At 38.4% G+C, this 24544-nt stretch overlaps 1 protein-coding gene across 3 annotated transcripts in view; it reads left to right on the plus strand.

The window, feature by feature from the left end:
• LOC112467864 (hemicentin-2-like) overlaps positions 1 to 6615 on the plus strand; it is a 137912-nt gene extending 131297 nt beyond the window's left edge. For all 3 annotated transcript variants that reach the window (XM_025036746.1, XM_025036747.1, XM_025036745.1), the window contains 3 exons: positions 2089 to 2337; positions 3908 to 4188; positions 5338 to 6615. In XM_025036746.1, the coding sequence (XP_024892514.1) occupies positions 2089 to 2337; positions 3908 to 4188; positions 5338 to 5481 (674 nt within the window). In that variant the 3' untranslated portion in view covers positions 5482 to 6615. The remainder of the gene's footprint in view (positions 1 to 2088; positions 2338 to 3907; positions 4189 to 5337) is intronic.
• The last annotated feature ends 17929 nt before the right edge of the window (positions 6616 to 24544 follow it).

The following is a 24544-nucleotide window of genomic DNA, read 5'->3' on the forward strand; positions in this document are numbered from 1 at the left end:
ACAATATATATATTTTGTATGTTCCATGAATGACACATGTTATGCGCTCTCCGATATTTTTTCTCAATTACAATTTTAAATTATTGTATTTGTTATTCTGCTGTATTGCATATCTAAACAGATCGAAAACCAACTCTCGCGCCGCGCTAAAAGCATTCGTTTGCAATGGTAGCTTATAAAGCACGATTTCAGCTAAAAAAATTCAAGCAAAATGATTGCGACGCGTAAGGGAATACGAGGAAATGTGGAGTCGACAGGACATAGATTCCGATGCTCACGTATACGAGCCGGTTTATATTTAGGGGTGACACGAGCTGGGTAGCGAGTGATAACTCAGAGGAAGGATGGACTCGCACGAACGTCCTTGTAGGAAGGGATAGTTTTACGGGTATACGCAAGCGGCAGGGTGTGTGTTAATTGATGTAATTATATCCTCCTTGCGGCGAGATACGCAAACGGAGAGACACGCATACACGTGTATGCGGAAAACGGCAGGTCAGCAGGATGTATATAGGTATTCATATATGTGCGATATATTGTGCCGATGTGACAGGACATTTATGTAGAGGGGTTGAACTGTAATCGACCTCTGTAATGGACTTTCATTGATTATTATCGTGCTTATTAAGCCGGACACCTGATGACGCTTATTTTCTTGATGATCAGTTACGATGGCAAAAAAAGAGAAGGGAGAGACAAGATACTGAAGGATACTATCTGCGTTCTCTTATCTGATTGTGAACAGAATTATTGAATATGCGGATGGTTCCGCAACTGTAATTTGAAAGCAAAATGGTGCAATTGTTTTGTTACTAATAAATAATTTCCCCGAGGAAAATAAACACCACATAAATATCACGTAATTGTGAATTCGAAATATTAAAAGGAGAGGAAACCATTTATGCAACAGAGTTAGTTGGAACAGAGTTTTATAATCACCATTGCATTGTACCGTGATGCTCACGTAAATCATTAATACACCGATTTATTAAATAATTCCAGTTTCTTTTTGTTCACGCGTTTTTGCGAAATTTGATCTTAATTATAATTTTACAATTTAGTGTGTCATTGAAATAATAAAAAACCTTAAAGTGCAGAATTTTAATTGGCAGTAACCATTTTTATGTTGCATCCAGATTGGTCATGCCGTAGTATTCTAATTAATAAATATTGCAGTTAGTAATATATATGTAAATATAATAACTGTACAGGCTGTACTGTACTCCAAAAAATATCTTACTAAAGGTAATTTTAAGATGCCTTTTTAGAATTTTAAAGATGTGTTCAAGACGTCTTTTGATAAAGTTTTAAAGACCTTTTTTAGACACGCGTGTTATCTGAGAAACTGTCGCGTCGAGCAGCGTAACAGACTTTTTCCGGCGCAACTCAAAAGCTCTAGCGATCGCGCCACTTTGTGACGTTATCACAAAGGAGGTTTAGTTCTTACAATCAGGCCACTTTCAGGGTAACGCTTTGCGATATATGTGTACCAAGACGGTGCGCCCGTTCAACGATCCCTTTTCGATCTATCGCTGTACGTTACTTTTTGTTCAGGGCGGTGTCACGCGTCGGTAGTAGGGAAACATTGAACCGCTCCCTTTTTGATACCTTCATTCACCTAGACAAAAGGGAAAGGCTTGAATTACAAAATACAAAACAAGCACGCCTGGTGAAGTCATTTAGTAGCTGGGAAAACGTGCACAACATTTACCCCGATTCCCGGATTCCGTTCACGAATTTGCTGCCGACGATCGACGAGTTGCGCCACGCAATCTGTGTGGGTAATCGAAAAGTACGAAGGGCCAATCGCACCTCTTAGCCGTATATCGCCATTTCTTTCTTTCCTTTCATCGACACGACGACGTTGAGATGTCGTTAAGAGAGCGAGCGATGAAAGAAAAGTTACTTATAGCGCTTCCTGCTTTACGAATTGCGAAGTTCTATTCCGCGTTCGATAGAACGTTAGGTAGGATTGGGGAAAAGCGGGGTGGATTGCGTTATATACTAGCGGGGGAATAGGAATATCTCTCCGGAGAGATCGATAGAAGTTCCAGTTGATCGAGCATTTTGCATCGACTGTCGCGGCAGGCAACACCGATGCATCGATGCTGAATCCGTTGTTGCTGGGCTTGGCAGCCATGGCGACGCTTTTGGCCCTGGCCGTTGCTGGAATCCTGGCGGCGCTCTACCGGAAGCACTCCACCGGCCGACCCGGAAGTCCAAAGCACGCTCCCATCGTATGCGAGCCGCCTAATGCAGGTGCAACCACCCCGGTGCACCCTCAGACCAAGCAGGCGGTCGATGACATCGATCCAGACATCATACCCAACGAGTATGGTGAGTCCGTCCTGCATTCCGATATGGAAAAGAATTGCACAAAGCGAGTGTTTATTGGTGGCTCTTTTTTATATCGATGAGAAACATAACTGATCTGTCGCATATGCATATTGTCTTTCAATTGTATCGAGAACACACATACCGCGGAAAACGAGTAAAGGAGTGATAAAAATGACATCTTCGGTCTTCTTTCCAAGGAGATATAAAATTACTAGATAAAAAATTTTCTAGATATATAAATATATAATTTCAATGAAAAAGATATAAAAATTTCCAGTTTTCATTGAACTTTAATTATAAGACGAAACATACTATTCATTCAAAACGCTGATATAGAAAGATAAAAACATTATATTCTATATGAAGATATATAAAGATAAATATATTTCATTTCAATTATTCATCGACAAGTATATATTTCTATTTAAAGAAAATACATTTCTCAATCGTATTCTAAGAGAGGTAATTAATGATTGCAAGACTGTTAAATAATAAATTATATCAAAATTATATATTAGATAATAAATTATGACTTTGTTCAGACTTTGGAACAAATTGATGCAGCAATTTGAGCGATAACGATGGCGTGTTTAATATTAAATCGAATTAAAACTTGCTCCATTAAATGGAATTTAATATATATAATATATATCTATTTTCTCAATAAATTTATGTTACATTACCCATGAATTTCTTTTACGTTGTATCATATATTCTGTTAATCTTTATGTATATATGAATCTAACACGGTTAAAATATTAGCAAGCGATAGTCGATATTTTATAATTTATGTTCGACTTCGTTTCCAGATTACGTATGAAATTACAAATTTTCAGCATGATACCGATAATACCAATATTCAGCATGATACCAATAATTCAACCGAGCTTTTTGTATAATTAATGTTATAATTGTGTCAAATTAAAGACTGCATAAAATATTAACGAAAAAGGCAAATATATTGGTCTTGAATGGATATGTACTCTTGAAAGAACGCATTATGCATATTTTAAATCCGCGTTGAGCACAGACATAATAAAACCCTCTCATCTAATATAATTTTCCAAGTGTATAATAATAAACACGTAATATTAGTTTTTGTACTTATAGCAAGCGAGTCTATGAAACAAACTTCTCATTTAAATTCATTTCAGCGCGATGTTACTTTTTCCATGAAAATACATTTTCCATTTGCGATATTAATACGCGAACTACGTCGCGGTGAGCGAGCTGCGTGAATAATGATAATGTCAGGAAATAAAGTTGGATTGAGATACTTAAAAATCGAGAGATCCCTCATAATTTTCATCTTTCGTAATGAAAGTTTCATCGATAGAATAGCGCATATTCTTGCAGGGTCTTATTGCAAATTCCACCTTTTTCGATGCAAAAAAAAAGAAAAAATTGAAAAAAGCCGTCATGAAGAATCAGTCGCGAAGCTTATGTTAGATTTTCGCATTTACAAGAGATACAGTACTCATAAAAAAATAACTGTTCCTTTCTCCTGATTTAATCGACTAAGCGGCTTAGTCGTTCGGTCTCTGCATGGCTTCCGTAAATCTGTCCGCAGAAAGAAGACCCCTAACGTACACTCCCGTCTATAAGACACCGCCACAACGAAAAAAGAAAGATCGCGCCACCGATGAGGACGTCTCGCCGGAGAAAAGGCCGATCGTTCAGCACGGTCTGGACCTGCCTCCGGATCCGATGTTGACCGACTGCCTGCCAACGCCTACCATAAATTATCCGCAAAATCACGTGTCTCAGCAAAGCGCTTACAATCATCCGCCCACGATGGCTGATTTCAAACAGATGGCGATGGACGCCTATAATCAGCGTAACAACCAAAACGTAAGTGATTGTGATAAAATATTGCATCTTATTTGTTATTTCCTGTTGTTAATCCGTAAATATCCCTACTATTTCCTTTGTCGAAGGAAAAATCAATGAGAGCTGCAATTTTTGAACAATAATGTAATTATATTGAGTTGAACAAACTATAATTCAATATGATTGACGAAATTACAATCTTTCGCAATGTTACAAATAGCGTTTATTTAATATTTTATTTAAATTTTGGGACGAGAAAACTCTTCAATTTTTACACTCAAATAAGCGAACGGGTAAACAACGAAATTAAAAATAAGGTCGAACCACTATGTTCGAGCGCATCAAATAAGCGCTGCATTTTTTATTTTGTAATATCTGATTGGATCTTCGTTAAAACATTGCGTCTAACTTCCGCAAAGCTAAGCCAGACAGGCTGTTTTAAATATTAGAAGCTTGGAGCAGAGTGATGGGAAGTTAGTCAAGAGGAGGAATCGGTTGCTTCAATATGCGGCAGTCTCTCACTTTAACTTTTCCGGTTTAGCAGGGTCTTGAGTTATCTGCGCTTTCGTAAGTTTAATTACGTCCAAGTTTTCTCGATAATTTGACGAGGCCAGTCCCAATGTACGTAACTCGTCTTCGTATTCGACTTCCGCTGTTCTTTATCGGCGATTGCTTTCTAAAGTTAATATTAAATATGGAAAACAAAAATTTTATCAATCAATAATTTCATCGATTTGTTAAACTAATAATTATACTAAAAAAGTAATACAATATCCAAAATGATATTTATAATATTATTGAATAATAATAGCTTCATAAAATATATATTATAAGCCATTGTAATCATATAGCAGAAAGAATATAAAAGATAGAATGACATGTTTTTTTTAAGACCGTCTTATCGATAGATATACTTATATGAATAACAGGACAGAATAAACACATTTGTTTTCACGCAATTCATTAATTTACTTAAAAATATTTTTTTACGTGACATCGGCGAAAGGACTGAATCCGACATATTAAAATCTTTTGATGAATACGGTTTAATACCGGCTTAATACCTGTTTCGCGTATTGAAACGAGTGTGACTGCACAACGCACATGTCTTTCTCTTTTATTAATCAATGAAACAGTCTGATGAGTATTGGACGTGGTTCCTGCTTTCAGGTATATTATAGCCTTCAGAGGACGAGCAAAGGGCTCTCGTCGATGCCACAGAGGCCCGTTTCATCGTCGATCTCCGCGCAAGGCAAATTCCATCAACCTGAAGTGGTGACACGCTCGAATCGGATACAGGAGAGCTGTATATAAGTTCGGAGGGGGTTTTCCTGCGGGATCGACCTCGTGAGCTTCTAAGACGCCGCTGGCGATTATATTTACACGTGTAAATGTAACGAGTACAGGCGGGGGAGCAGCGTTATGTAGGGATCCGTGGATCCCCGAGACGCGAGCGCGAAGTCTAACGTGGTATCTTCCCATATAGTTGGTACACGAGTTTCGAACCACTCCGCGAAACACACTTAACGTTTACTGTACAAAACCGTAGAGAGGCTGATGGTGGTGTTCCAGATCGTATTGATGGGAACGCGGTCTCTCCTCGAGATTACGTTACGCCGATATGCCGTCGGGGACGGCGCCTACATTTTCATATATAATTTTGCGGGGGAGACGAGAAAGGCGAAACGAGACATTAGCGAGTTAGAGAGATACCCGTACATGTCCAGAAATATTTCTTTACTGCCATACTGAGGTATAAACGATATATCGTAACGTACAAAGAGTCTAACCCCTAAAAGTAGTTAATGTCAATAACGAGGAAGAGATGAGGCTGGGTCAAAAGGGAGCTGAAGAAAACTTTAACGACGCTTTATACCTTATTCATACTTCCGTTTTCCAAGTCGGGTACAAAACGGCGTCTTTATATATGGACCTCAACATACTAATTCTTTTGGAATTTTTACAACCTATCAAAACTACTTTCAAAGTAGAGTTGCTCTTACAGCAACTGTAAGGTAACACGATTGAGAACATCAAAGCTCATTCTCCAGCCTTATCCTCAAAAGTACTAACGATATTAATGTGATCGTATTCGAAGCTCATCACTGCTCATGTTTTTTCGTACGCAAAATTTTTATAACAATTCAGACAGAAAATAAAAATTCGTTCAAAAGACTTCGCCGAACTCAAGAGAATCTCTTAAGGAGCGACGTCTTCGTTCCCGATCACTGACGCGGCACTGACGAACGTGGATTTTACTGTTTATATATGGAACTAGTTTTTGTACAAAGATCTATTGTAAATAGACACGAGCCTGGCCCTAGAATTATAGTCACTAATGTCCGAATTTCATCCGTTACACGTTAAGTCGAGAGGTGTCCGATCGCGTAAGATAAAAACTCGATGGCATACGAATACGAATAAAGAGAATACGTTTCATCTGTTTTACACAAACTCATTTTCTTGTTTTTCCTTCCTTGACCTTACATCTTTTCTCTCCGTTAAGATCAAAGGACGCATGGCACGAGGAAGCAAAATTCCTACGGTACGTGAAACGAATTTATTCGCGCAACATATACATACTTGTGTGTCTTACGCTTCCATTACTCCTCATACTCTCCATTTCGAACGTGAAAGACATATATTTCTCTACGCTTGAGTGTAACAACGCGAGCGTACGTGCTATGCAACACGTACTTAATACGGAACATAACGACATTGATGCATATCTCAATTTTCTGTTGTATTTAATGACGTGAAGTATCAATTATTTTGCCATGTTATTGAAAAAGCTCCAGCTTCTCTCTATTAGCGAATATTCACGAGCCACTTGATACCACTGTAAGAGAGTGCATGATTATAAGAATTGTGTGAAATATCATTTTACTTTATTTGCATCCTCATTTCTCAGGTAAGTACCTATCACACTTCTAATACACCAACAGTGGCACGAGTAATTACGGAGGATAGCAGCCTTTAATAACGGCGGGAGATGCAAACGTTTAATGCCAGTCTCGGTATGCCCGAGATGCGCGTCGACATCGCAATATGGGGGAGAGGCGATATATTTGGCAAAAAGAAAATTACCACGGGCGAGACGTATCGCGCCATTTCCTCGAGATAAACGCGCCGCGCGAAATGGCTGAAGTGCTTTAAGGAAAACAGATCGTCGCGCCTCTCCATTAGCTTCGAAGAGAGCTGCAAAAGCGTCCTGACAGCTAGGTGAGCATCCTATTGGACGAAGAACAGTAATTCGAGCATTTCGGGGGAATACGGGGACGCGCTACAGTGTTTGCATACATTGTGCATTCTCGGTCTTGCTAACAAGGACTAACCCGGGTTGCCGGAGTAACCTATTATTCTATGTGCCATCCGTGTCTCCAGGGCTGTTAAGACGACCTATTCCGCTCCTAACGCTGTCGTAGCTATCCCCCATCAGACTGTCACCCATTCCAGCTGCGAGAATTGCGAGACATAATTACGATTCACCCAGGCATCATAATCGAATGATATCGCAATACGTGCAGATGGAACGGTCAATGATCGCACATCGTGCCTCACGGTATTCACTCGGCTAATGCTGTGATTGAATCACAATCTACTAGCTAGCCTACACTGTCTCCCTACAATATTGACAGGACATTAGTTTCATTTTGTCATTTATTTTTTTTATAAAATGCATCGTTCTCTTTCTTTCTTCGACGTAATGTCAGCTTGATCAATAAAATAACTTGTCAAGGATGGATAGATATCAATTCCATTTATTTTGTAGGCAAAAAATATAATCCGCTTTTTTTTATAATCGGCGTTTATAATCCTGTCTTTGCTATCAAGTTTGTAATATGTTCTGCCCGATATTGTAGAGGCAAAATGTCAAATGCTTTACGTGAATTTTTAATAGAAACTACTGGGAGTAAATTGTTCGTCATTTTTGCGCGAGGAAAAGGTGTCGCACTATGATACAGTAAGTTTCTGAGAAGTAATCGAATCGAGGCAGCATGCTCAATTAGCCGCGGAAATGATTTCCGGCGGTAAGTCCGCCGGCACGATAATCCGGCGAAATGATTCTGCGGTTACCTAGTCGACTCCATTTTCTCGCCGCCGAAGATTCTATTGGCTGAATTAAAAAAAAGAAAAATACACACGGAAGAAATACATACAGCGATGGTATGGAAAGTGTAGAGGTTTATTAACAGAGGATCAGCAAGATAAAACGAGTTCGCTATTTGTTTTTCTCCTTTTACCAATCCAGAAAAACTCGAGAGGAGAGAGTACATATCGTTTTCAAACATTAATAAATAATTCATATCTAAAAAATTAAAACTTTTATTAAATATTTTGACTTCTTTACTTTTTCTACTGTCTATTTAAAAATATCAATTTATTAGATTAACATAATGAAAATTAACGAAAAATAAACAAAGATCAAAATAAGCACAGTAGAATTTGCGTAAAAGTTTAAAATTTTTGTTGATATGCGATATAAATCCTGAATAAATTGAATGTTTCTGTAGTTTTGTAGTAGCATATCGTATATCTGCTAATAGGTACATAATATAGAAGAAAAATGAGGATTTTAATTATTTCCCTTTTAAATTATATTTTGAACAAGAAGGATTAGTACTAATTATTTATGTACACGTTTTAACATAATTGATGTATATGTGTGTGTGTAATTCACATTTATACCATATCCATGTCATTATATATTCGCGTAATAATTAATGAGTTCGTGCCACAGCATCGTGAAACAAGAGTTTCTGCACTTATTGTATCATATATATAATTTTATCCATTAAATCTAGAAATTTTATTTTAGGTCTCATACTTTTATTTAGCCAGGTAAAATGATTATAAACGTTTATCTTCGATTACGCTCCGATTATTTGCTATCAATATTTGTTTTGCTTCTATTCTTAATTAATACTTAATTAATATTAGAGCCGGTTAATAATAACAACAACGCTTGCATATTATACATCATATTATCTATGGTGTTTAAAATTAAATGTACATAAAAATTTTTTACTTATATGTCTGAATAGTCAATAGCAGAGTTTAAAAATAAGAATACTAAATAAAAACTGTAAATGATAATTTTCCAAATGAAATATGCAATGGAATTACTTTGAAAACGCGACAATTCTTTGTCATAGACTTAGCCTTGTTACCGGTGACATTATTCGTCAAGCTAATGACGTACACTCAACGAATGTGATAAAATTACGTCTAGTACTTAATCTAGTGAAACATTCGCTTTGTTTTAATGCGCTCTAACGAACGCAAAGGCAATTTTGTGTCAGCTTTGCTATAGAATAAGATGCAAGATTTAAGCCTCACAACGTAAAAGAGATAGACATAGAAAGAACAAATATTAGTAAATAAACTTGTATGCGTAATATAATAAGAGTAACATTGTGAATTACACACAATACGTGTCCTACATTCTTTTCTTCCTTTCGTATATGCTTTGAGCAATTTGTGTATAGAATTCATTTTTCCTTAGTAAAAATTTAATTGGATAACATGTGTATTTTTTACATTGCTTTTTCATATTCAACATTGTCGATCTTTGCATCAAAACAAGAAGAGGTAGAGAGAAGAGAGGAGAGAGAGAGAGAGAGAGAGAGAGAGAGAGAGAGAGAGAGGGAGGAAGAGAGAATAAATTAATTTAAATTAAATTTCTGTCAAAAAAAGTGATATTCGCTTGAAATGAAATAAAGATCCGTTCTCGATTTCTACTTTTTATAACTAATTAGTAAACATTCCTAATTAATATTTAGAGTAAGAGACATTTTTTAAATTAATTTAAAAATCTGCAGATGAAAAAATTAGAAGGCATTTACCATATCCCATTTCGATCTCGCTTCAAGTTATCAAAGTTATAATTAAAAGGCGAGTATTTCAGTCGTAAAATGATATACCTACGCTAAAGTTGAATCGTGACTTGACTGTAGTAACGCAGTCATAGTCACTTACATTATTCATCGGCTGTCTATTATCTTGGTGTACCGCGCAATCATTAACGAAGCTAATCGTTAGAGTTCGATTTCCGGGGTGCCGGCCATGTAAATAATTATAGATTGATCGCAGTAAAGTGGCAGTTTTAGTTCACTATAAATGTTTGAAAGAGGTGGCATCGATCGTCGCAAATGTGGCAAGAGATATCTATTATATATGTAACGAATCTTCACTATCTTTCGGCTATAAATCTATCAACAGCTTTCATCATCAGTCACTAATTTTTATCGGCATATTTATAATTTATAATCTTTCAATCCTGTTCCTCTTCTTCGTCGATATAATTGTATTAATCGTCCTTTTAACGTGTCACCTGAGATTACTCTCGGAACTACGCGGAAATCGTTAAAAAATAAATAATAACGAAGGCAGATACGAGCTTTTACCAATACACGCTGCATTATGTATCGACCATTCTTTCAGAGACGTTAATAAAATATATTTAAAAGTGTCGAGAATGCAGTTGATTCGTTAAATCCTATTAATCTCGTGTCGCTCATAATAACATTAAATCTGTGCTAACTAAATATTTCAAGCATAAACAGATATCATCATTGCGAAGATATATTGAGAAACATAACTCCAATCCTATAGAGCGTTATTGCTCCCTTGATTCTCAGAGCAGTAAATTTCTCGAAGTATTCTTGGCAGTCGGCCTGACTCGGATTTAAGGGGCATAACTCCGTGGCCTGGATTTAGAACCGCCATACCCGCTCTCTCGCAACCAACATTGTGCATACAACGACGGTCAATCGACGCAACCTTGTCGGAAGGTTGTATCGATTACATGTTATCGCACTGTCGACAATTCTTTTCTCGAAGAAGCAGCCGCTGTTCTTATTAAGACAAGCATATAAATGTATTGCATTTAGAGCACGGTATTAAGGAGTATTATAATCATAATCGGTTATTTAAATATTCAGCATATGCAATGCGTTTGAGATAAATTTGGTAATTTCCTTACTGATATATTATTATATATGTACCTACATAAAAATTCCACATTACATCACATAAAGAATGGTAAGAATCCTCAATTTCCGAACCAAGACATTTTAGATTAAAAATAGATACACATCACTTTAACCCTTAGTCTGTAAACCTGGGTCGTTTTCGTCCGGGCGAAAATCAAATATAGTTTTAACTTTTGAAAACGGGTAGAGAAGGTGCCACTGCGCATCCGTAAAAAAAGTTATGCTCCCCGAGAACCCGCCTACCGAGTTTCAAGGCGCCAGTCCCCCTCCGGCCGTCACAGGAGACAGGAGACACGTAATTCTTGAAAAAACGAGGTTTGCGGCGAACACTTAAGCACTTCATTTCAAAATAATTGCATGCAATATTTTTTTTATGAAAGGTACGCTTTTCTCCTTCAATTTCCTTTTTTATTCATTTCGATATCTTTATTTGTCTTAAAGTTATGATTTTTTGAGTAAAAAATGATTTTACCAGTTGTAGTTGTAGTTGCTCCATTTTTAAAATACAAATTATGTGAAAAAATTAAATTGTTTATAATTTTATGATTAATACTTCAAATTGAAGGTTTGAATTACCTCCATGAATTTTTTCAGATTTTTTGTAACACTTTAACACTAAAAAAAACGTCAAAACGAAAACAATCCAGGTTTACAGACTAAAGGTGCCAAAAAAACGTTTACAGACTAAGGGTTAACTTATTTTAAATTATATTCTTCATCTTTAGATTTATAGAAACATTTGCTATGTATGACTATATATATTGTAAGTTCTCCAGCGCGCTACATTTCCATTTGCACTCGAAAACTTATACGATTATGTGTAATTCGTATTTAAATCTAGATTGGTACATGCATTTCTTCGATAAACATCCGCACAACAGATCGATTCGACGAAATGCTACTTAAAGATGATATTCATGGCACGAATTGCATCTCGTCTCGATTGGACGTAGCTCCTTGCACGAGATTTCGTTTTTTACGAGGATGGACGATCATTTTTTACGATCTATCTCGGTTCCGTCGTTGCCCAGAACTCATCCTGGATGTAGTACCGGCACTTGAGTGGTCTAAGATCTCTTTTTCTTCCACCACATCGTGCGTTCCCCGGCGAGCGGAAGCGCCGGCCGAAGTTGCGGTAAACTGGTAAGCAACGCGGGAAGAATCGTCCGTGGGGGAACTAACGTCGGAAAATCCCAGGCGGCAAAAATGTCATGCGAGCTAAGATGCGGAAGAGAGAAGAGCCGCTGAGTTCAGGTGCGAAAAAACCCAGACCGACATCGTCGGCACAACGTTGGTAAAGAAAGTTTAGATTGAAGTTTCCGCGTGAACGAAAAGTTAAGCACTGTCATTCGCATCGTAGCAATCTGCGGTAACAACGGATGAGGCGAACATCGTTTCGCGGCCGTAATCCGCCATGTATATGTAGAGCATGTACACACGGGATTCTCTATACCCTTAAGCGAGCCGCCGCCGCCGCCTGCTCGATGCTCGGATTTACATTTTGTCAACCGCTACGCTGCGGCGTGACGAGATAGTAAATGAGGCGAGGATAAATTTCGTTGGTAACGTCAAAGTGTAGAACTTTCGCTGTCTCCGAATACTTCATTCCCCTTTCTTCTCCTTTAGACGCGGCTGATGATTTCTCGGCGTCTGAATCCAACAATTTGCGAAGTTCTTCAGAAAGAGCGCGAGCAAACGTGTAGTTGCTGAAAGAAACATCTTGAAGAAGATCCTCTTCTATTCTGTATCACTTAAAATAATTGTCTTACAATTAGTATAATTATTTACGTGATGTTTTGAACATTTGAAGGGTTGAAACTTAATTTGTATCAATTTTAATACAAGCCTGCTGCAGCTCCACCTTTTTTATAATATTACGTGTCCAGTATATGACTTTTGATGTAAGTAAGATATACAGTTCCAGCGAACAAATCACGTAACATACGATTTCATTAATCGTTTCTAGATATTCGATTGATATATTTTCTTACCGATGAGAACAGAAGCGTTAGGTTCTTGTTCCACTTTTGGAACAAATTACGTGACGAGACTCTTGATTATCCTTGAAATTGAAATCAATCGCAAATCTTCGTTCGATACATACGAGACGCGGCTATACACGGTTCACTGTGTCACGACTTGCGCACAGAGTTCCACGTAACTGTTCTACCACGAAGACTCATATCAGTTCCGGCTATTATTCTATATCTATTTCTATTTCCACTGAAAGAAGGGAAAACTTAGACACGCGGCCGCAATTTAAAGTGCGTCGACTTTATCCGCATCGATTAGCGTCGTGTCCAACCACCGATCGAATCTACTACCTTCTTGATATATGCATACCGAATTCGAGGAAGCGTATTACCAATGACACATAAATAAGTGCCCAAGAGTGACAGTGAAAAAATGATACAGTTAACGATATAATGTTAATTCACGTCATCTGTGCCATCACAGTTAACCGTTACTCCGAATTGCTCGTATATTTGAAGCTCGATCGCGAAGTTAGTTAGCGCCTAGCGTCGGTTTTAGTAAACCGCAAGTGATTAAAGAGGCTACATTGAAGTAATTTGTATGCATTGAGCTAAATAATTTATACCCCGCTATAATGGATCGCGCCGAAATGCTGCGCGCGAGAGGTAGGTTGTTGCTTGATTACGGTGCAGCCGATGCATCTCATCATGGGGTTGAATATGTTCGAGGGGCAAACCGTCCAGGAAGTAATTCAAACCGAAATAAAGTCTCGGTACTCTGGTACTCTTTACGAAATCACCTGCTATTAACATAAACTGTCGCATCCGCCGGTAACAGTGAAGGGATTAAACTTTGCACGACAGCGACAGTTAACGATTGATGTCAAATGACCACGATATCCGCGAGAGAACAACGTTCCTCTACAATATTACAGAACCACAGAAGTTTCACATACGACGCCGAGTCAAATAAAACTTTCCTTAGCACAACAGTTATCGTAAACGAATGCTATATAACTCGAGAAAAATACGATATTGTCTTGCGACAAGTATAACTCGGCACTACCAGGTACCTTGTTTACTTTAAGCTACATTTCTGTTTGTGTTCATGAGTTTTTACCGAACACTGTCAATAAAGTTTCTGATTTTAATTAATTAATACCAACAAAAGCGCGATAATACTAAATTTATCGATTACTTTTTTCTCGTGTCAAATTCATGGTGATGATTAAATATCGCTTCACGAAACAGACAGTCAGCTTGCAAGATCGAACGCAATGTCCTCTTAGGCTTTCTTTTCTGGTCACTTTCTGGGTCGACTGTGTTATGCGAGATCAGCGGCAAAATTGCTTCGAATCAATCTTGAAAATTGGATCGAAAACAGCCGCGGCGCCGGTGCAGTCCGCATAAAATCACCGAGCCTCGTTGCATATTTATATCCCGAGCCATTTAAATGCGAGGAAATGCGCGACGAGTGTCGACCTTTCCCGTCGAATGGTAACGCCATGGCAGCCGGGGAGCATCAGGAGGGGTGTGTTCCGCCTCCTTCGCGTAGCGACGGAAATCCGCGTAGGAAAAAAGAAGAGGTAGAAACACGCTTGGAAAAGAATGAGACGGGGGTGGAAAAGTCCCGCGAAAATTCAACGAACTTTCGCGTGACGAGGCATAAAGAGAGAGTGGAAAGCGATACGAACTTTTCGAAGCGCTCCACTCCGAAGCGAAGTTGAAGTGACGCTCGACGGGAGCCGAGCGCGGAAGGGCGAAATATACGAAAGTGTACTTGCCAAAGGGATGTCGGAGGGAATTTTATTGCTTGTCGACATTGTTGCCGCGGGGTGGGACATAATCGCCGTGAGCATAAATTTTAATAATTGCTCGGCGTTGCAATGAAATCGGATCGTGATGAATAAAAGGCGGTCACGCACGCGCCGAGATCCAGAGTAGAGCAGATAATACTACGAGATTAACAGAGGGAAGATAAAAGGCGGAGATGACGTTATCCGTGAAATGTGTGACGCGCGTGGCCTGCTCATTCCGGCAAACTCGTTATAGCCCTCATCCCGGATGCACCTAACGATGCATTAATTTTTCCGACGTAGCGCAGGTAGACTCGTCGCGTCGCGCCCGGTACATGTGAGCGAAAGTAAAGGTCTCGGATGACGCGACGGCGACAGCGACGGCGACGGACGTCGAAATTAGAACGTCTGTCGCTCGGGCGAGCTTCGAACGAGTGTCTTCGTAAGAACAATTTCCAAGAGTACGGGGGTTGTTACGTCACTGTGCACGCGGAGTAGTAAATAGCATTAGCAAGTCAACTAGCGCTTTGCTCCCCGGGCACTTACTTCTTGAGATTCCAGTTAATTTATACAAGTGGCGCGCCGTGCAATGCAGTTACATAGTTACGGGGGTTACAGTTAGTTTTAGTTTCAGTCTAACTGTCGTCTTAGGCGGGAAGAAAAGAGGCGACGAGATAAAGAGGGTCGGAGGAGGCGTCACGCCGGGGGAAGGGAAGGCGCGAAGCGTCGAGCATGGAACCGCTTCAAGTGTCAAAGATAGAGGAACACTCATCTGAAATGGTCAATTCTGCAACGCGATAAATCGCAAAGATATGAACATTTTTATCGCTATTTTATTAACCTTTGGAGTCTTCGAACATAGAAGATTATCAAGATGGTTCTTTATGTAGTTTCCAAACATTTAAATAACTGTCACAGACACATTAACGAATAGTTAACGATAGCGTAGACTGAATCAGATATTTTCGGAGGCACTGACTTCAGTTCGACCGTACGTGTGATGACAAGGTACACGATATATAGCAGCGGTAGTGGCAGATACACACGTATGAAACACATAAATTTCGAACGAAAGTAATATCTAAATCGGTTAGTGGAAACCGTCCGATACGGCGAGATATCCAGAACCCGGGCTTTATTTCATTTTTCAAAGCCGATAGGATCAAAATGCCCCCAACATATCACACAGCGTCGTAAACATCGCGTCAGCGTTTCAATCAAATTGTCGCAATAGGTAAAAAAAAAAGTGAAACCCGATCTCGCCTGACGTGGGGGGATTCGGACATCGCAGTTATCGAGATGTCCTAATGCGTTTATCTATCACGCGCGAAGAGGAAGCCAACCCTGAATTTAGGGTTCGTATTGAAGCTCTATAAACGACAAGGGGATGTCCATTGTTATCAGACGTAGGGATTTTTTTTCTCTAAGGGTGGAACGAAATAGTGTGGAAAACACGAGAGTCACTTAAATCGAAGCCTAGCCATCGCGATTTCTCTGAACTGACAGTTTTGATAACGGCATTAATCAATCTCAGCAAACACCAAGTAACTTACATGTTAGTTATAATTTCTTACTCAACAATGCAATATGACACATGTGTTGAAATTATAACATGTATAAGCTCTACATGTTATTTGGTGTTTGCTGGGATGAGATCATTAAAGCCCTTGCAGAAACATCACGGATCCGCTTCATAATGAATAAGCAGATCATATCACGGACATACTCAAAGTAAAATTAACGCTCAGCTACATCACGTTTTAATATTACTGCCCGTTTTCATCTAGCTGGTAAATCACGGCGCGATATAAAATCCGTTTTATCGTTCTTTGAACGTCTCTTTGCATATTTCCTGCCACCGGGCCGTCCCGCACAATGCTCTATCGTACTACTCCGGTGCACTTTCTCCCGTATCTTTGAACAACGAAATGCTACCTGCAAGCTAACATTTGAATATTTTTCATAGCCTCAGATTTTCGTCTAGATTTCAGAAATAATTTAACACCCGTGCATTGCGTCGCACGCGACTAGGATTATTATGCAGAAGGAAAGTAAGAGAGTCGGAAGATAGCACCAATCTACCCACATTGGATAAGAATGCCTTTTGTAAAATTACAATTGACTTGTAGCCACGTAAGAGCAACCATTCATTTGAACCATAACCGTACATTACTGTCGCTATTATTATTGATCTTCAAGAACGTTTCTATCCCGATTCAATGTCTCCTATAGAGAACTTGGTCTAAATTCTTCCTATATTATGACTATTACGTGCAATTTTAAGGATTGACTATCATAAAATTGATTGTAAAATATTTTACATGGCTCAAGAAAAAAAAATGAAACCATGGCTAATACTTATTGGACATAATAACTCCTGTTAAAATTATAGATTTATTCGTGAAGTTAACAAAATAGAGAAATGCACATATTTTATTGCAAAATATATTATGTATGTGTAATGCCAGAGTAGTCCTTATGTAACCTCTTATAAATGATGGTTAATTCTATTAAACAGAAAATATTGTCGGGTCGGAACTTGTCTCGACTAAAATTTAAATTTTGAGTCTTGTTGATAACCTAATAAGATATTCACAAGAATCATAAATATATGATATCACCTGTCGACATGACAAAACGCAGAACAGCCGTATATATATACAGCCACGTAATAGCAATACACAAACCATAAATATGCTATTTAATCGTAGGTCTATTACAGCTAACGAAAAGTTATCTAACAAATGACAAATCGTCGACGTAATTATTAACACATTTGAGAATTAAATTACAGCGAACTCATTAAATTATGCAATGCAGCGCGGCATATTATGAATATTATGATTTAATTATTTCAATCGCTCCTGGCATTACTAACAATTTCCAACAACTGCAAAGTTGGAGGTGCATATCTAATTTATTAATTATTAAATTAGCATAATGTGTCGGGATGAAGGTATACGGTCGAAATATCGAAATAACATGAAGGAAACAATGCCACTAGCGGTCATCTCAGGATTATTTATATTAATTAATAAGCTTGCAGTTTAACTTGTTAAATTCCGCAACGCACTTTCCCTCGTACTATTTCTGCCTTCAAGATAAAGGCAGTTCTCATTTTTTGTGCGAGAAAGAGAGAGAGAACGCTGACGCAGAAAGGACAAGTGAAATGGAAGGAAGCTGAACGCGAGAAGAAGGAACGGGAATTGAGAAGAAAAAAAAGGGAGGCAACACCACGAAAAGTCGAGTGGAACGCGTGGAGAAAAAAGGAGCAAAGTAGAAGCGTTGGCCAGCAGTTACCGTGAAAAGTAATCGGAATCCCCTGATGAAGTTTACGCTTGTAACTATAAAGTTGAGTGGCTTGCTCGTCTATTAGCGATCGGATTAGCCTGCGAGAGGCGAGGCAAGGGTACCCCGAGAGGGGAAGAAAATTAATTTCTTATTCGCCGCGCAATGTCGCATCGCCGTTATTCGCCGTTTTAATAACAACTAAAAGCAACGTAGCGAGATGAACAAAAAAAAACGAGAGAGTGAGGACGGTAAGAATCCTTAAGCGGTGTGTATCTCTCTCCGGAATATTTTTAGAGAAGAAAGAAGACTGGGGGGTCCCAGCGGCGGAGAAAATTATTGCTGGCAAAATACATGTAACTATGCGGTATCGATCTCTTCCTACCTCGTTCAGAATCAAAGAGCGTGAGAAACGTAGGACAGAGAGCAAGAATACGATAGGGAATTCCTTTTCGAAAATTCATTATGCAAGCTTCGAAGGAAGTCAGCCCGCGTAGAGTGGTCGCTGGGTTTTATTCCTTCCGTGAGTTTGTTTAAAGTTCCAATTCGTTTCCCCGCATTGTATGTGTGTGTGTGAGTGCGCGCGCCGTGTGTATGTGTATGCACTCACCCGAGAAGGAACGTCATCTTCGTGATGTCTACGTAAAAAGAACGGGGACGAGAGAAGAAGAACGTGCGCATTCATAGAGATATTTAAAGAGTTTTATACTCGCGGACGTTTTACGAGATATCATGAGGTGAAGTTTTAAAACTGATTTCTTTTTTGATGACGTATATCGCAGATTGCTGCAACGGATGATATTTTTCAGAGATTAATCGACGAAAGCCACGCGCGATGATGCATTTTCATGAACGAATGTCTGCGGGAAAACACTTTCGCGGCTCGAAGTAAACAAACGTACGCTCACATCCGGCTTTTCATATGTGGCGATCTGGATTTAAATCGCAGGAACCATATTTTCTAAAAAGCGTGCTGCTGTTACTTCTACGGGCCGGGAATGCCTATATAAAATATGGATAAAGAGAATCGAAGCGGAGAGAATCCGCTCGGAAAACATTTCCCAGGTATTCTTTCTCGATACAATTTTGGGCGAACGCAACCGCTTATCTTTCTGCGTTTTCCAAAATTATCGTATTCGTATTTTATTTTTACGCAAGCACTGAACGTACGAATCTCTTTCACAACAAAAAACGCTCTGAATAAACGTAGTGAGATATTACGAATAGGTAGGTACTATGGACCACGTTCGTTGCGACGGCTCGCATGAATTACAAACCGTGCAGCGCTTATATCATGTATCATGATAGAGAAAAGGTTTGTAACTACAGAAGTAGTAACAGTCATTGTTCGGTCAGACACATGCGTCTGCATCTAGTCATGAAATATGCATTAAAAGAAGAACAATTATTATCTTCATTCTAAGCATTACTGCATGTAATAATAAATTGCTAAATTATTAATACTATAATGTAGATAAGATATTGAATTCCTTTTAATATAAATGTAGATTTAGTTTAAAATTATTACTTGCATAGACCGTTTATCAAGTCACTCTTTGACCGAAATATATAATAAAAAAAATTATATTTATAATAAATATTTTAATGTATATATATTAAAATATTTTTACTATGTTTATTGATATGTTACAATTTTCTAAAAGTGAACGAAATTATTAAACGTTAGCTTTGATAAGCATTTAAATAATGTTAAATATCTTATTTGTTGTTACTATTTGCACAAATAATCCAAAAACTCTATGTAATCCAAAAATTACATGTATAATAGTTATATATCTATACACAACATTTTATTTATACAGCTAGATTAATATGGTCATGCAAAACTCGGAAAATGCAAATTATTCATTAGTTCTTATTAAAGATAGCATGCCCAACGAATAAATTTCTCTCGCAACATTTTAGACTCATAAAAAGCAGCTACGATTTTTAACTCTTTATAAATGTACATTATAAAATATAATATGCAGAATTAAACCTATGTTTAAATCCAATCAGCTAATTGCTGCATATAGATGTATTATATTTGTGTACATATTATTACTTCATTACTAGATTATTACTTCATGTATAATTGAAAAACGTATTTTTTTTAATGCTAAGTCTATAGGTCTTATACTGGATAGCAAACCATATATTTGAATCTCAGGAAATCCAGCCTCTTTTTTCTCCGTAAAGTGCATTTCGCAATTAATTACGGAGATTGAGCCCTTGCCGTCAGGTATTGAATCCAGGTATTACGACGATTAGCCTCAATTGAAGATAAATTACAATTGACCTCTGAACTGTTGTAGAGCTTTCTGAATATCCATGATGTTGGATCAAAACCCTGTTACGCGTATCGAACAATATACGCAGCTAACGTTAACTAAGAATTATTACACGTTCAAATTTCGTTCAAATTTGAGTAATTTACGGCGATTTTTTATGCGTTATATATATTTAGACAAAAATAAAATTAATAGTAGTACGTTGACATATTTATACTTGACTGTACTCATAGAAATTAAAACATTGCTTTCCTATTTATATAGTCAACCTGAAAATTGCATATTTCCCTGTTCTTTTTCCGGTAATACTGTGCTTATACATTAAACAGGATGTAATCGTAATAACGCATGTAAAACGTATTTCCCTCTATATGTGGAACGGGAAATTCAGTATTTCAGATATCTGTGAATGTTAGTAATTAAGCTTTTATACAACATATAAATCGGATCGCACGTAAATCCGATATTGTACGAATAATTTTTCGCAGGAAACCATATATCACATTGGAACTAAATATTCCAAACAAAAACTGCGCACAATTCGAAAATATTATATGTTTTAAGCGCATAATCACGCAGCAACGCGATAGTTTGCAAAATACTGATAAACAACTTTCTAAAACTCCACGCATTCAGTATAAAGGTTTTGGTAAAAGTTTGAAAATGATTACATATACAACATTCGCTGACGCAGCAATGTATGCTTTAAATATCATTTGTATGATGAAATGGCAAGTTTGCTTAATAAATCTCTATTCTTCTTGCTATTATAATTCTGCATGCGACTGTGTGTGTGCCGTTTTTTCCTCGCCCATTAACGCAACCGAGAACGCAAAATAAATGTAACACCAAGCAGTGAGCGATGAATATTCCAAAGAAGCAAGATGCGAATGGTGCTACTAGAGCTTACGAAATGTAGTCCCGTCGAAACTTGAGAGTCGTCCATTATTTTGTATGCTAAAAGCGAGAGGAACGAAATAGCCGGGCCGATGAGATGAGAGGGACGGAAAACAGGCAGCACAAAAGAGATTCCCTGAATTAGGGAAAACTCTGGGAGTCCGATTACCATCCTCCAATTTACTCTATCCCCATTTTGCACCCGCGGGCATCCACGGGCGCTCCGTACATAGACCGCGCGGCCGGACGCGGATGGATGCGATCACACACACATACACACACACACCTAACACACGTGCGTATAACACAGTCACATTCAACGTCATAATTGGAAGCTTAGCGACTGCAATGTGTGTCTCTCAGTGAGGCCCGGTATACGTAATAATTTAATCCGGAGTTCGCGGACAAACACGAAAATGACTAGGTGGCCGGAAGAGAAACAACCCGGGCTATCCGCTTAGCGGGAAGTGCTTACGCGAAATCCGACTTTTCATCAATTTCCCGACCCTTCGCATGGTAGTCTTCCAGTTTTCGCTTAAGAGCCGCCAGACGATTTGTCGATTTAATATCTGATTATTTTATCAAGAAAAATGTGTTCGACTCGCGGAACTTCTCACTGAGAGACTTCACTGCATCCGCGCGTATTGACTCTCCGTTCGCATGTTAGATCAATCAATCATGTTAGATCAAAGAAAGAACCATCACTCACAGCCCTCCGATCAGTTACATTGAATTAGTAAAGTACAAAGTGCTAAATAACTGAAATTATTGTCTGAATTTTCGGATATTGTCGTAATACTTGCAAATAATGCATTTTTAGTTAACAAAAAGCATGTTTTTGTAACACGTCCTTGTATTATTTAGAGCAATTTATTCATTTGTCATTTTGCAAATATGTGATTAAATTTTGCGATCAGATATATTTGACGCTGTGCGACGAAAATAAGCTATTTTCAAAGGACTCCCACTTCCCCAAGAATGTTTTACGATTGTTCCCCTTCATCTTCTGTCGTTCGAAACTATATATGACAGATTTCACGTCCCGCGCTGCCTGAACACAAAGCGTATCCTTAAGTCAAGTTTCCCTAAAGCGATACAATGCAACCAAGAAGCCATCTTCACGAGACCACATTGCTGCACATTAAGACCTGTCGCAAACTAGCTGGAGAATCGTTTCTCAACCGCGTCCCGTATACTACTTCTACATCTGCCCATCCTTTGGTACATAAAGTTCGTAACAGTACTATGAACTGAATAAAGCTTTGACAAATACCAAGGGATTAATGCCGATTTCGAAGATCTGATGCGTTTAACTACTATGAGAAAATCAAAGATCCTTCAAAATGCCTATTGAGAGATATTAATTATCTTTCTAAAGAGAAATACTACATATTTTCATGAATAAATCATTATATATATTTACTCATATATATCTTTCACTCTATAGGTATTTCTAAAATATCCAATAAACTAAAGCGCAGTTAATTAACAGTCAAGATTATTTTTGTTCATAACGGAATTAAAAAATCAGCACGTTGACAATATTTTTTCTCGAATATTATAGTTGACGTGTTAAGTGCGAAATACGTGGGAGCATAATATACAAATTATTACAGTAGAAGACTTTTTCTCCGCATTATAGTACTAAGGTAAGGTAAACGAGTGAGAAAAAATAGCTCGGCTCCAGACCTATGGAAGCTTCCAGCGACGATGGACCGGCATAGACACACCGGCATGGAAGCCCATTTTTCCGGAACATCCACGACAATCCTCGTCGACACGCAGCACGCTCTCATCCTGAATTACGCCGACACTAAACCGTGCAGCGCACGCGAGAGCCTCCCTTATCGTCAGGAGCAACATCCGCGATTATCAAGCCGACGAACCTTCGTTGGGGATTACCCCCGCTACCGAGATTTATCGACCCTACTTCCACTCGACCACCCTTGGAAAGGGGTCAAGAGGCCGTTTCGTCCGTTTCCCTCTCTTTCCCGAACCTTCGTCTCTCTTTCTCTATTCCGCCTACTGTCCTATCCAGAATCGTCCCTCTGGTCTCTGGTTTTTTTTTTCGGTCGTTCTTGTTGATCCTTCGCCCGGTTGATGGGGGGAAAAAAAAGGATTCGCGCTTCTCTTTTTTCGAAAGATCGACAGTGTCTACGTTTCCTCCCTCTTCGTGTATACGTCAGAAGATGCCTCCGCCTCGGGAAATGTTTCACAGAATTGATCGAGATCGGTTTTTATTATCAATTCGGTTTTTAATCCTCTAATGTATTGCAAATGTTTTATTTAAGAAAAGAGGCAGGGAAAATAGGCGTTTCTCTCTCACGTCGCACACGCAATACAGGCACACGGTGAAAATGGTGGGCAGATAAGGGTGACAGACACGAGAGAGATCTATCTCAAAATGTTTTATTTAAAAGGGAGAAAAGTCGTGGCTCACGCGAGGAGAGCACCACCAAAATGAAAGCCAGCATAATACGTCTGTCCTTGTCGTCGAGTACGATTGGCGAACGGGCGATGGAAGTGCGGAGACAGCGTCGGGAGTTATCGCGTATCGGCGAAATAAATGCGATCTCAATGCTTTGGCTCTTAGAAAATATTTTTCAAACAATGATATCTCTATCAGATACATGTCAGATATTTTTTGACGTATAATTCAATAATAGATTTGCTTGAAAGTATATAAGGAATGCTTGTTATTACGTAGACTGCTTTCTTAATGTAACAAAAAAGCAGAAGTATACAATTACTGTTAACTTTTATATTTTATTCTGCACTTGTCTGCGACATAAATCGAAGTAAAATACTTTCATTGTTTCTCATATAACGTTACTATAAATTCGAAGAATATATCAGATGTTTCCTAGTTATAAAATCAATTCTTCGAGCCTACACTTTTCCTATTTTTCTCTCCTTATCAGAAAGATAAATTGTAATATACTCCCTTCCTCATATAGTACAAAAATTACAACTCTTTGTGAAAGTTAATCCTTAAATGCCACCCGGGGTCCAGCGGACCCCAGACCCTTTAAAATAAAATGTTTTCAAATGTTCTTGCCAAAAATGGAGCTCATGCTCCCATTGATGATAGTTGAGTGATTGACCTACCCGTGTGTACACTAAGCAGTACTCAGTTT

The sequence above is a fragment of the Temnothorax curvispinosus genome, unplaced genomic scaffold (assembly GCF_003070985.1).
Source record: "Temnothorax curvispinosus isolate PA1 unplaced genomic scaffold, ASM307098v1 QBEX01017838.1, whole genome shotgun sequence".
NCBI lineage: Eukaryota > Metazoa > Arthropoda > Insecta > Hymenoptera > Formicidae > Temnothorax > Temnothorax curvispinosus.